The 13,429-nt window shown below is 38.7% G+C and overlaps 1 protein-coding gene across 1 annotated transcript; it reads right to left on the bottom strand.

The window, feature by feature from the left end:
- Positions 1 to 287: 287 nt before the first annotated feature.
- LOC131144993 (DNA replication licensing factor MCM3 homolog 2) lies at positions 288 to 12,437 on the bottom strand. Its single transcript, XM_058094006.1, has 17 exons — positions 12,198 to 12,437; positions 11,997 to 12,112; positions 11,708 to 11,916; positions 5,385 to 5,515; positions 5,068 to 5,306; positions 4,727 to 4,963; positions 4,388 to 4,542; positions 4,101 to 4,309; positions 3,829 to 3,994; positions 3,536 to 3,738; positions 3,248 to 3,307; positions 3,037 to 3,129; positions 2,588 to 2,766; positions 1,375 to 1,446; positions 1,132 to 1,273; positions 916 to 995; positions 288 to 779 (listed from the first exon to the last, which is right to left on the bottom strand). The coding sequence occupies exons 1-16, from the start codon at positions 12,261 to 12,263 to the stop codon at positions 933 to 935; spliced, it is 2,340 nt and encodes a 779-aa protein (XP_057949989.1). The 5' UTR covers positions 12,264 to 12,437; the 3' UTR covers positions 288 to 779; positions 916 to 932.
- Positions 12,438 to 13,429: the final 992 nt, after the last annotated feature.

Below are 13,429 nucleotides of genomic sequence, written 5' to 3'. Positions count from 1 at the left end.
AGAACCTTGCTTCTGTTACTAGATTGAACATAAAATCATAGAGAACTTGAAAATGAGAGAAATTAGGGTACCTTATTCGGAAGTTAGGTTCATATTTACACTGGTAGAATCCTCTTCTTTTTTTTGAGTAAACAATCACCAACACTCCTACCTCGTAGGCCTCAATAGTCATTGGCAGAGGAAGAAGAGCAGGGAGAAGAAAGGGGCTCTCCGTATCTCAAAACGAGGGGAGGGAGGGCAATAGCAAAGGAAGAAGAGGGCGATTTGAGTAATAAACAAAAACCAACTAATGGAAAATTAGTTTACTCAAAGCCCACCGACTTTGCAAAAGTCAATTTAGTCATGTTAATGCCAATTGACGTGATGATACAACAGTCAACACTGTCAAAATTTTGACCATAAACCAACATAAGCTCACCCACTTTTCAAATTCCAATTTCAAGCTGGTCGAAATTTAATGCTATATATAAACAAGTTCCGAGGGTTGTTGAATCTGGAAAACTTGATTAATTCCTGCAAAACTTGCATTGCTCCTGATAAAAATTGAACACTTGACACATGCTATGCAAAAATACATATATCTACACACTCCACTGCCCTACCAAAATAAATGATAGTTGATTTAGAACGGTCCTCCATTCTGTCTTTTTAGCTTCATTCATCTTTTGAGCAAGGCACCTCTAATAGGCCGATCCAGAAGCACAGCAGATCAGAAAAAGTTATATGCTAAATACCCCGTTGAAAGGTAACTTCTGAGCAGATTCAGCATATAATGCTCCCTGAAATTCATTGCTGTAGGTTAGGATGATACCATAGTTTTTTTATGTTGTGAATGAACTCTGAAGCACAATATTACTTATCCAAAAAAACCTGTAATTATAATGTTAGCAATTTCTTTATTGACCTAAACCTCACCGCTGCATACTCTTCCTTCAACCAGAGATCATGTACACTGTTTCATTGTCTAGCATCAAGCTGTTAGCATCTTCTAGTCTCTGGAAAAAAAAAATGCATTAAATATCAAGTAGTGGCACACATCACCACGAAACAAATGTGTAGCAGGCTCAATGAGTTTCGAAGTCCCCTTATGCATGATTCATCCTAATGAATTCATCACACATCAAATTTTACCTTTAACAGGGATACTATCTCTGTCCGTGAGTAACGTACAGTTGCTCCAATGTTAACAACCTCTTCAATATCAGCAATAGATATGCTCTCCAAGTGGTTTGTGGACATATGCTGACCAAATGCAGAATTAAATGCTTCGATTCTGCAAACCCAGGCCAAAAAGATAAGTATAATGAGCAACAAATAATGGGGCACTTAAGGTCTCCTGGGAAATTAAACAAAGTGGAATGCTGGTACACAAACCTCTCCTGGGAAATAGTGGCACCAGATTGCTCAATGGGAGGATTGTCTACTTCCATGGCATCCCTTGTTGCACTTAAAAATAAAGAAACAAATAATGTTAACAGAAAAATTATCATCAATCACGCAACACAAAGGGAGTAGTAAGTTATTTATATCCAGGATCCAGTCCACTAATAGCACAAGTTAACCATAGCAATGGGTAGTTGATTTTATATAATACAAAAAATTAAGTGCGAATCAGAGGATACAAGGTTTGAAGAATGCAAGGGCAACCAAAATTAGTCTTATTTGGAAGCATAGATTTCAAGGCTTGGATTTGGATTTGTATGGATTTGGACAAAATGCAGTATAAAATTGTCTGAGTTTCTTCCAAATCCACACAAATCCAAATCCAAGCCTCGAAACCCATGTTCCCAAACGTTATCTAAGTGATAATTCAAATCATCCAAAGAGATTTTAAAAAAAAAAAAAAAGGTAATTTTTCAAATCAAACATGAAAAAAGGAACCTGTACTGCAAATCTTGAAACATCCGACAGGAAAATGAAATCCCACTTGTACACTATGAGGAAGGGCAGTTGCCTTTCTGATAACCTCCTATTTTTGTTTCATTTCCAACCCATGCTGCCTTGATTTAGCACTATTCAGTTTCAGTTCAATTTTTGGCCATAACATCATTATCCCAGATGCAGAGCTAGATAAATGCTAACAATGCACACTCTCTTCTAGCCATCCAGGCTGTTGTTTCCCTACCCAAACAAATTTTCAGATTTAGTGAAATCTTTTATATTTACAAGCTAGCATGGAAAGACTTTATCTCCAAACGCATGCTATAGAACATCAACCCGGTAGGCATGCTTGACAATGCATATGGTAATTTTGCACCCTTCCAGGGAGTAGTTTCCCCAAACAAACAATATTTCAGATTAGGCAACATTTTTTTTACGCGGGGTTAAGTGAAATCTTTATACTGACAAGATAGTAAGGCAGAATTTATCAGTTGAACACATGCTGCCAGAACTAAGCCTATTAATGGTGTCTTTTTCTGGCATTCACTTGAGATACTTTTGTCAACAGTCAACAAAGGTCGCAGGGTAGTGAGAAAATCTGCTTCAATTATTTCACTACAGAAATTCCTAAATCTTACTTATTCGATCTATACTTGCACCACGTTGAAAAAAAAATTCCCTGGACAAGAAAATGACATCAACATACCCTCCTCTATGAGCACTAAAACCATTTCCAGTTCTACCGCCAGATTGGCGATCAGCTCTGTGATTTCTCTCAAATTCTCTCTCCCTTTCTTGCTCTCGCTCCTCCATGTCAGTCAACTCTTTATGATAAATGGCAAAATTAAGAACTTTAAGAGCAGCTTCAACATCTGATTTAGTAACCTGCCAAGAAAAATTAACCATCAACAATCTAACGCAAAGAACACGCATGAAATACTTATACAACATGCACTAGTGAAGCTGTAATGACAACTAAGGGCAATATGAGTTGAGGAATATATATCTAATAACTTTTTCATTTTGCTCATATGGCGTCAAAGCTCCAGGAAATCACAGCTGTGAGTGAAAAAAAAAATTGGATTTATATAATGAAAACAGACCACAAAATATTTTGTAGGGAAACAAATCAAAACAGTAATTCAAACAAAGTACCTTTCTGCTCAACTTCAGCTTGGCATGAGCAGTAGACAGCCGTATGATTGTTTCTAAGGTTCTGGCAGTAATTGGAAGTGTCCCTCCCCCAGTCTGTCACCAAAAGGGAATAATTTAAAAATAAAAAAAAGAGTAGCATTATCTCAAATGATTAAAAAAAATCTATGGCATCTTTGTGCCTAATAAATCAGCAGCTGATAAAGAATCCAACCTTAGCATTTGAACTGGCATTTCGTAGGTCTGCATATGTAGCTGCAATGTGTTCCGATGCCTGTTGATGAGAACTGTTAGAATAGGGCCCAAACCAACCACACACACAAATTTAAGTTGAGAAGACCATAGGGGCAACATAAATTAAGAAATTTATAGGCCCTGATCTTCAATTATCTAGAAACATTGGCTTGCATGAATAGGATACAGCATGCATGCAATTGATATATGATATAAAAGCAATAAACAAATAGATATATGAAAAATAACAACAAAAAAGCATTGCCACCTCATCAGTCAGCTCAGGCTGGATCCTGTGCTTCGCATAATGAATATACTTCTTAAGAAACTTGATGGTGAGTGTATCACGCTTTCGACCCCTTTCGGTTTTCTTCCCATGTAGCATCCGATTATACTTGACAAAGACAGATGAACCTGTCTCAGAATCATCTTCTTGTCCGTATCTTGAACTCCCATCAATTGCCATCCCATCTAAATTTTTTTAGTTGCTTCAGTTGAGCATTCTATTTACATTTAAGAAAGGCCAAAGTTCTTCCACATAAGAAAAACCAGCTCACCTACCTCCATCTACTGCAGAATGATATCGATGCATACGTAAGACATGCTCTGAGACTAGACGATCTATATCAGGATCCATTTGATCCAATACAATAAAAAGCAAATCAAAACGAGAAAGCAAGGAGTCCGGAAGTCCAATATTCTTTGTAGGTGTCAACGAGCGGTCATACTGTAAATCCATTCAATAAATTTTTAAATCAAATCAGTCAAATAAGAAGCAGAATTATTCAAACATGTGAACACCAAGTCGAATTTGCATTACACAAGCAACTTACAGTTCCATATATTGGGTTTGCAGCCGCCACCACACTACATCGAGCATTTAGAGAAGCATGGATACCAGCTTTGGCAATAGTTACAGTCTGCTGCTCCATAACTTCATGTATGGCAACACGATCTTGATCATTCATCTTGTCAAACTCATCAATGCAAACAACACCTCGGTCTGCAAGAACCATTGCACCAGCTTCTAGCCTTCTTTCTCCTGATCATAAAAAACAGCAATTATTTAGAAACAATCACCATATGAGGCTAAACATGATAACTAACTTAAATTCAGGACCTGTTTCTTGATCAGAAGTAACTGCAGCTGTCAAACCAACACCAGAAGAACCCCGACCAGTGGTTGATATGGCCAAAGGAGCAATATTCATTATTGCTCTTAACAGCTGAGATTTGGCAACAGAAGGATCCCCGACCATCATCATGTTTATGTCTCTAAAAAGAACAGAATATTGGTTAAGATTTAATATGGAATCTTATGACATGGCATTAATAGCCCTGGATTGAACAAAATAGTAGAAGGGTACATGTGCCCAAGTACAAAAAATTGGAAGAATACATTTGTGTTCATCAGCAACATATAAATGCTAGCACAAAGCATCAGCAAATTATTACTCACCCTCGCAAATGGGTTCCATTCTTTAAGTTCTTTTCCATTCCACCGAGCATCAACAAAATCACTGCTTTCTTTATCCAAGAGTGACCATATATAGATGGTGCAAGTGAATTACCAAGCAGGTCAAAGATGTCATCTCTCTCAGATATCTTTTTTATGTTGCTTACATCTTCGGGAGTATATATCGGTGCATTTGCATCCTTGTTGAGAAGAGAAATATTGTTAGCTACGAGGACAGTCCTGCATACAAACAGCATTTAAACACATTTTGAATCAGCTAAATTAATATTATCATAAATTATTAAAACATATATATTGCAAGTAGTCAATATGACTAAAGCAACCTGAATACTCCATTTACACTGCCCTTGCTTTTTCCAGGAAGGGCTTTATATATCCCCACAATTGCCACACGATCTCCAGGCTTGCATGAATCCACCAGGTCATCCTCAACTATGACATCCACAGTTCGTGGAAGCTGACCAGGAGCAGAATTCTCAGGCACTTCCTGCATTGATAAGGTTTGATGGTCTTTGTATTTGCATAACCCGAACTCAGTCACCAAAATATTGCCATTTTCATCCTGAAACAGTTTAATTCTTAAAAGACCTGCTCTGAGCCATTAACATTATAAAGTATGATGGCATAAAACAGAGATTACCCTTGTAGGATATACAGATCCTGTGGGTAAACCCATATTTGATGTAATATCTCTATATTCACGGGTAGTGAAAGACCCAGTTGTAGGGCAGAAGTGCACACTTTTAACAACCTTTGGCCTCACAAGGGAACCTAAAGATGAGAGAAGTAATTCATTAGACATTTGCATATCTGGTAAGATGTTTATTTGCCAAAGTATTGCTAACAAATTATCTAATCAGGATTGAACTAATTTTTTTTTAATATGCTGGAACCCACCAATCCAAATACAACATGATCAATGAAAACACAGAAACATGCGAATGACTGAAAACACAAGATATTGGCGATGTTCTACTACAAATATAATTCCTCTGGAAACATGTTATCTTATGATTTTTGTTTTAACAAAAAATATATTCAAAAAAACATTAAAAAAAAAAGCAGCCTATATTACAAGATACAGCAGCAGCAGCTACATAATTTCTCTTTCTTATTTCTGCTATTCTTCTCTGCTGTAATTATTCTTTCTGTTGTAATTATTCTCTCTGTTATTCTTTTCTGGTATGCGCTGTATATTCTTTCGTTGCTAAGTGTACAGATTCGACTAGTTTGTTAGGCATAAGCTTATATATATGTATAGCCTCTCTCCTTGTAATTCATTACATATTTTTCTCGTTCAGTGAAACTATACAGAAATTCCCCCATGCAAGCTCATTGGCTCCTCTGTTTCTTCTCTTCTTCATTTCTTTGATTTCTTACATGGTATCAGAGCAGCGAGCACAATCATCCATGGAGGATTCATCGACTGAGACTCAGACTCCTATTGCCGCACCTGGCAACCCCAACACCAACAACAATACAAACACCTCATCTTCAAATTTCTTAAACCTTGGAGATCCTGCCAATCCATACCGATTGGACAACAGCAATAACCCTGTTGTCAACCTCGTTACTGACCTTACTACGGAGAATTATGCCACCTGGTCTCATGCAATGTGTCGAGCATTGAGAACCATAAACAAACTCGGATTCATCAATGGAGCGATTTCGAGGCCCACTGATCTCTCTGACCCTTTATTGGAAATCTGGGAACGCTGCAATGATATGATTGTCTCATGGATTCAGAACTCCATCAGCAACACCATCAAGTCTAGCGTTGTCTTTGTTGATGATGCTAGGGAGATTTAGCCAGAGTTGCAAGATCGTTTTTCTCAATAGAATGGACCAAGAATTTTTCAGTTGAAGGCTTTGGCCAGCTTGCTGCAAGAACAAGACTCTGTGAGCAATTACGGTAAGCTCAAAACTCTCTGGGATGAGCTTTCAATTTATGACCCTATTCCAGATTGTTGTGGACAAATATTATATGAACGCTATCAGAGGGACTGTGTCATCCAATTTTTAATGGGTTTAAATGATAGTTATGCAAATGTCAAAGATCAGGTCATGCTCCTAGACCCTTTGCCACCTGCGAACAAGGTTTTTTCCTTGGTTCAACAACAGGAACGCCAACATCAAATGGTGTCTTCTGGACCTTCACTTGAGTCCATGGCACTTGCTGCCAGAAAATCCTTCATTCCCACTAAGTTCACTTCAAAACCCGTGGCCCCTCAGAAAAGGGACAGACCATACTGCACTTATTGTAGGATTCAGGGGGCATTCCATTGAGAATTGCTTCAAGGCAGGCAATGCAACAGCTCCGGTTTGTGGTCACTGCAACATCTCAGGACACACTGCAGACAAATGCTACAAGCTTCATGGTTACCCTCCAGGCCATAAGCTTCATAACAAAGCCAAGGTCTCTAGCTCGTTTGCAAACCAGACAGCTCTCTCTGTGTCTTCTGAATCTGAGGAAGGAAGTGATGCTAGAATTGGTTTAACCAAAGCTCAATATCAGCAGCTTATGACCTTATTTCAGCACAAGGATCTTTCATCCAACTTGAACTCCCCTAATCAGATTCAATCCAATCTTATTACTGCCTCCACCAAGCCTGGCACTTCTAAAATGTCTGGTATATATTTGAGCCTTTCCACTAACACACACAAAATACCTAAGTTAGGAGATATACCTTGGATTATTGATACAGGTGCAACAGACCATATGGTATGCATCACCAATTTCTTTTCTATCATTACTTCAACTGTTTCACGCTCAGTAAAATTACCAAATGGTAATCAAGTCCCGGTCACACATGTTGGAGTTGTTAATATTTCTAAGTCATTAACTCTCCAAGACGTTCTTTGTGTACCTTATTTTTCCTTCAATTTACTTTCAGCCAAGAAGCTTGCATACTCACTGACTTGCTGCTTTGTTTTTTTTTCTGATTCTTGCTTCATTCAAGACCTTTTATCTTGGACAACGATTGGGATGGGTGAAGTGAGGAATGGCTTGTACCACTTGCTGAGAACTGAAGTGTCTGCTTCAACCTTAGTAGCTGTTTTTTCAAAGCTCTTAAAAAGGGACATTTCCATTTCTGCTTCTGCCTTCAATACCGTCACTGTTTCAGATCTATGGCATTGTCGCCTAGGTCATGTTTCTTTTCCTAGACTAGGCTTGATTGAAGATCTTATTGTAAAAGAAAATGTTTCCCTAATTAATGAAAAGCCTTGCTATGTTTGTCCTATGGCCAAGCAACATCGTCTTCCTTTTCCATTTAGTCAACATCATTTCCTCTAAACCTTTCGAGTTATTACATTGTGATCTTTGGGGCCCATGTTCAGTCACTGCCCATAATGGTTCAAGGTACTTCTTGACCATTGTTGATGACCATTCTAGAAGCACTTGGCTATATTTTCTTAAAACAAAGACCGAAACCCGAAAATGCATTGAGTCTTTTTACAACTTGGTGAAAACCCAATTTGGTGTTAAAATTCAGATTTTACGAAGTGACAAGGGGGTTGAGTTTAAATTGACAAATTTCTTTCATCATAAAGGAATCATTCATCAAAGATCTTGCATAGAAACCCCTCAACAAAATGGCATAGTAGAAAGAAAACACCAACACCTCTTAAATGTGGCTCGGGCATTAAGGTTTCAAGCTTTCATCCCTTTAAAGTATTGGAATGATAGTGTTTTGACTGCTACTTACATAATTAATAGACCCCCTACACCTTCATTAAGCAACAAAAGTCCCTTTGAAGTGCTCTTTCATACAAAACCTCCTTATTCATATGAGGATTTTTGGTTGCCTTGGTTTTGCCACCACCTTAGCACATGGGAGGAAGAAATTTGATCCTAGGGGAAGGAGATGTGTTTTCCTTGGCTACCCTTTTGGAGTTGAAGGTTACAAACTTTTGGACCTTGACACCAATACCAATTTTCTACCAAGAGACATTGTATTCCCTGAAGCTGTCTTTCCCTTTCACCCAGTTTCACAATCCTCTCGGCCCATCTTAGATGCTAAAACACCTGTGTTTCCAACTCCCATTCTTGATAACATCAATGTTCCCTTGCCAATTCAGCATCATTCCAATTCACCAGCTGCATTGGCTCCACCTTCTATAGACTCTTCCTCCACTATTCCAACTTCTGACCCTCTTTCTCTTACTCATCCACTCCCATCCATTGAACCAGCCACCTTAGATCAACCTCCTCTTTTGCCTCTCCATAAATCCGTTAGATGTCGATGAGTACCTCAATATTTGCAAGATTTTCATTGTCAACAGGTGACCCTCACTGCACCAGCTCAATGTTTGACCAAGATATCTGCTCCCCCTTCAGGTAAACCTTCTCCTTTGCTTAACTCTTTGTCCTATCATAAATTCACCCGTGTTTCAAGCCTTTTCATTTTCTATCACAACACACACTGAACCCAGCACTTACAAACAGGAAGCAAAGGATCCTAGCTGGTGCAAGGCCATGGATGCTGAATTGGAAGCCTTGGAACTTAACAATACTTGGGAAGTCACTGTCCTACCTGCGGGGAAAGAAGCTATTGATTGCAAGTATATCTACAAGGTAAAATTCAACTCGGATGGGACTGTTGAAAGGTTGAAGGCTCGCCTAGTTGGCAAAGGGTATACACAACAAGAAGGCATTGATTACAATGAAACTTTCTCTCCAATTGCAAAGCTTGTGACAGTGAGGTGTCTATTGACAGTTGCTGCAACAAAAGGATGGTACTTACATCAATTCGATGTTAACAATGCCTTCCTCCATGGTGAATTGGAGGAAGATATCTATATGAAAAGGCCACCTGGATACACTAAAGGGCAGTCACATCAGGTCTGCAAACTTCTCAAGAGCCTTTATGGACTTAAACAAGCATCTAGGCAATAATACTCTAAGTTCTCTTCATCCCTTGTTAAATTTGGTTTCACCCAATCCCAAACTGATTATAGTCTCTTCACTATGCTTAATGGCGAGTCATTTATGGCCCTCTTAGTCTATGTGGATGACATAATCGTGGCAAGCAACTCCAAAGACTCTATTGACTCCCTCAAGACCTTTATAGATGACAAATTCAAAATTAAGGACCTCGGGTGTTTGAGATACTTTCTTGGCCTTGAGGTTGCTAGAACTAATCAAGGAATTCATATATGCCAAAGAAAATATGCTTTGGACATCCTTGCTGACTCAGGCACTCTCTGTTCTAAACCTCTCAAACTTCCTATGGATCAAAATTTGAGGTTAAGCAAAGAGGCAGGAACACCCCTGACTGATCCAAGCACATATAGGAGACTCATTGGGCGCCTACTATACCTGACCATTACTAGGCCTGATATCAGCTATCCTGTCCAAAGTTTGAGCCAATTCATGGACAAACCCACTACAGTGCACTTAACAGCAGCTCACCAAGTGCTGAGGTACATTAGGGCATTCCCGGGTCAAGGCATTTTTCTATCAGCCTCATCTCCCTTGCAACTCAGCGCATATTGTGACTCTGATTGGGGTTCTTGCCTTGATACTTGTCAGTCCATTACCGGTTACTGTGTATTCTTGGGCAGCTCTCTTTTTTCTTGGAAATCCAAGAAACAATCAGTGGTTTCTCGTTCTTCAGCTGAAGTTGAGTATCGGTCTATGGCTGCAACCTGTTCTGAACTCACTTGGCTGCATTATTTACTTGCTGATCTCCTCATTCCTCACCCTCAAGCTGCAATCCTCCACTATGACAACTTAGCAGCACTTCATATTGCAGCTAACCCTGTATTTCATGAAAGAACTAAACACATTGAGTTGGACTGCCATATAATCCGAGACAAAATCCAGGAAGGCAGTGTATAAACTGCCCATGTTCCCTCTCAATTGCAGCTTGCTGACATGTTCACCAAGTCCCTACCATCATACCTTCTTCATTCTCCCCTTTTCAAGATGGGAATAGTAAATCTCTGTTCTCCATCTTGCGGGGGGGATATTACAAGATACAGCAACAGCAGCTACATAATTTCTCTTTCTTATTTCTGTTATTCGTCTCTACTGTAATATTCTTTCTGTTGTAATTATTCTCTCTGTCATTTTTTTCTGTTATGCGCTGTATATTCTTTCGTCGCTGAGTGTACAGATTCGACTAGTTTGTTAGGCATAAGCTTATATATATGTATAGCCTCTCTCCTTGTAATTCATTACATATTTTTCTCGTTCAGTGAAATAATACAGAAATTCCTCCATGCAAGCTCGTTAGCTCCTCTGTTTCTTCTCTTCTTCATTTCTTTGATTTCTTACAGCCTAAAATATGTATTCAGCTTGGGACATCCAGTTGTTTTGTGTTTGCTTGTGCATTATGCATGTCTCTTGTCATAAGTCATAATAATCACTCTTAATTAAACTGATCTCGCCAATCATATCATATCTTTCGTGCTGCCTGAGCTAATTCATATGCCAACACATATTCCCCATTACAAAAGATAGTTGAAGACAGCTTTAGAAAAAGCAATATTAATATATGTACAACTCACAATTTTACATAAAATAGTCTGATATATAAATATAAAAATATGCTGTGAAGCAAATTAAGATCTCTGGCATGTCTTAGAGAAATTGATCAATAATAGTGAATTAACCTTTGAACCCTGAATTTATCACTATTGGGAGTTCGAAAAGGAAAGTAAAGAGACCCTCATTCTGCTGAGCTCAATTCAACCTTGCTTTTGCAGTTCTTACAGTTTTAAAACGCCTAAATTTATTTTTTTCAAATGACTCAAACAATATTTTTCTTTACCCTGCCCCCGCCCCCAGCCGCCTAAAACAATTTCCTCTGCAACCAGTCATACTAGAGGTTGGATTGTATACGATGTTCATAAAAAATGAAACGGAAACAGAAAACTGCAAGTCAAGTTGAAAAGACTTTTATAATCATAAAGAATCAAAATTAGGGAAGCAAAGAAATGTTATAGAAACAGAAATACATTTGGTGACGATGCCCTCAACGCAGACCATGGAGCCAATGAATTCCGAGAGAAGGTCCCTGGGCGTGACGCGGCGCGAGACAAAGGGGCCTTCAAAGCCCACCAGAACTTGTTCCCCTTCTTTCAAGTACTTAGGGTCGAGGTTGCGAGTGACCTCCGTCACCGCATCAGAGAAGGGTTGCATGTACTCACCAGGACTCTTGAGGATTCTGAGGAAGCACAAAAAGGTTAAAATCAGACGACCTGAGCAATTGATTCGTTGATTGATTGATTTACTAAGTGTACGAACCTCCGAGCCAAGTCGGACTTATAATCAAGGAGATCGGAGATGTTGACGATGAGGCGGCGCCGCCGCCTGTGGTGGATCATGGTCTTGATTTCGTCGACGTAGAAACCCTTGCCGACCTGATGAAATGTTAGAGAGAGAAAGTTAGAGGAAGAGCCAGAGAGAGAGAGAGAGGGGGGGGGATGAGAAAAATGGTGGGGTTACATCTTGATCTAGGAACTGCAAGAACTCTCGCTTGTGAGCTGCTCTGACTTCTTCGCTGATATCCATTTCTTCGTGTGTGTTTCTGTTGGAGAGAGAAGCGTCGCAATGAGAGAGGAAGAAAGAGTTACAGAAGGAGAGATAGTGAGAGAGAGAGAGAGAGAGAGAGAGAGGAGAGGAGAGAGGAGCACTTTACGATCTGAGTATTGGCGGGAACAAGACGAGGTTCCCCCGTTTTGGCGGGAAAAATGGAACGGCCGGATTAAAGGAGGAAGGTGGGACTAGGAAATAACATGTTTTTTTTTTTTTAATTACGATGGTGTCCTGGCTTCTCCACACATCTAGTTGACACTCCAATTGACACTCTCATTGACTGGGCACACTCTGGTGGTGATGCAGGATACTCAGGTTATTCCCACGCCCACGCAACAAGGCTTCTCTCACTGCGCAGGGGTAAATATAGGATTTGCTTGCTTGGAGTAGGAATTGAATTTGGAACTTAAACCAACAAATGACCCATCCCAAACCCGCCCTTGCCACCTGAGCCATTGCCCGAGGGCTAGGAAATAACATGTTGTTTGATATAAATCGAGATAGTCACGTTGATACTATACTTCTCAAATGCATCTGCTATTAATATGTGGGGGAGTTATCATCAAAATTAAGTATGGTAATTATAAAATATCTTATTAAATTTATGTTCGCATTTAAGTCGAAATTGGTCGGACAAATTTGTAGAAAAACATTTGATTAAAAATCACATATATAAGTGAGTTAAAGTAAAAGAAAAAAAATAACATGTAAAAATTTTAACAAACATCTAAATCAAATTTAAAGTTTGAATTACTTTTTATTTTGATGAAAAAATATTCTTTAAAATTTATATTTACTTTTAGTCAAAAAAACAAAATAAATATTTGAAGTTCTTATGACAATTCTTTAAATTTTCTATTTATTTTCAATCAAAAAAATAAAAATTGAAATATATTTGTAGTTTTTGTGGGCCTGGCTATTTGTTTTAGATATTTAGTTAATAAATTGAAACTACTAGTTGGTGTGTTGGCACTCTAGAGAGTAATTCATGATGGTCTTGGTTTTAATTCTAGTGGTTGGTAAATTCTACCGAATGTTTACATTTATGTTTAATAGCAAGAGATGGATTGATCGGCTTTCAACCACGGATAGTCCAATTTGGATTGGGTCAAGTTTGGTTCTCAATAATTATTCTGATTCTA

This window comes from Malania oleifera, chromosome 12, assembly GCF_029873635.1.
Source record: "Malania oleifera isolate guangnan ecotype guangnan chromosome 12, ASM2987363v1, whole genome shotgun sequence".
NCBI classification, from domain to species: Eukaryota; Viridiplantae; Streptophyta; class Magnoliopsida; order Santalales; family Ximeniaceae; genus Malania; species Malania oleifera.
This window is presented reverse-complemented; position numbering and strand designations above follow the sequence as displayed.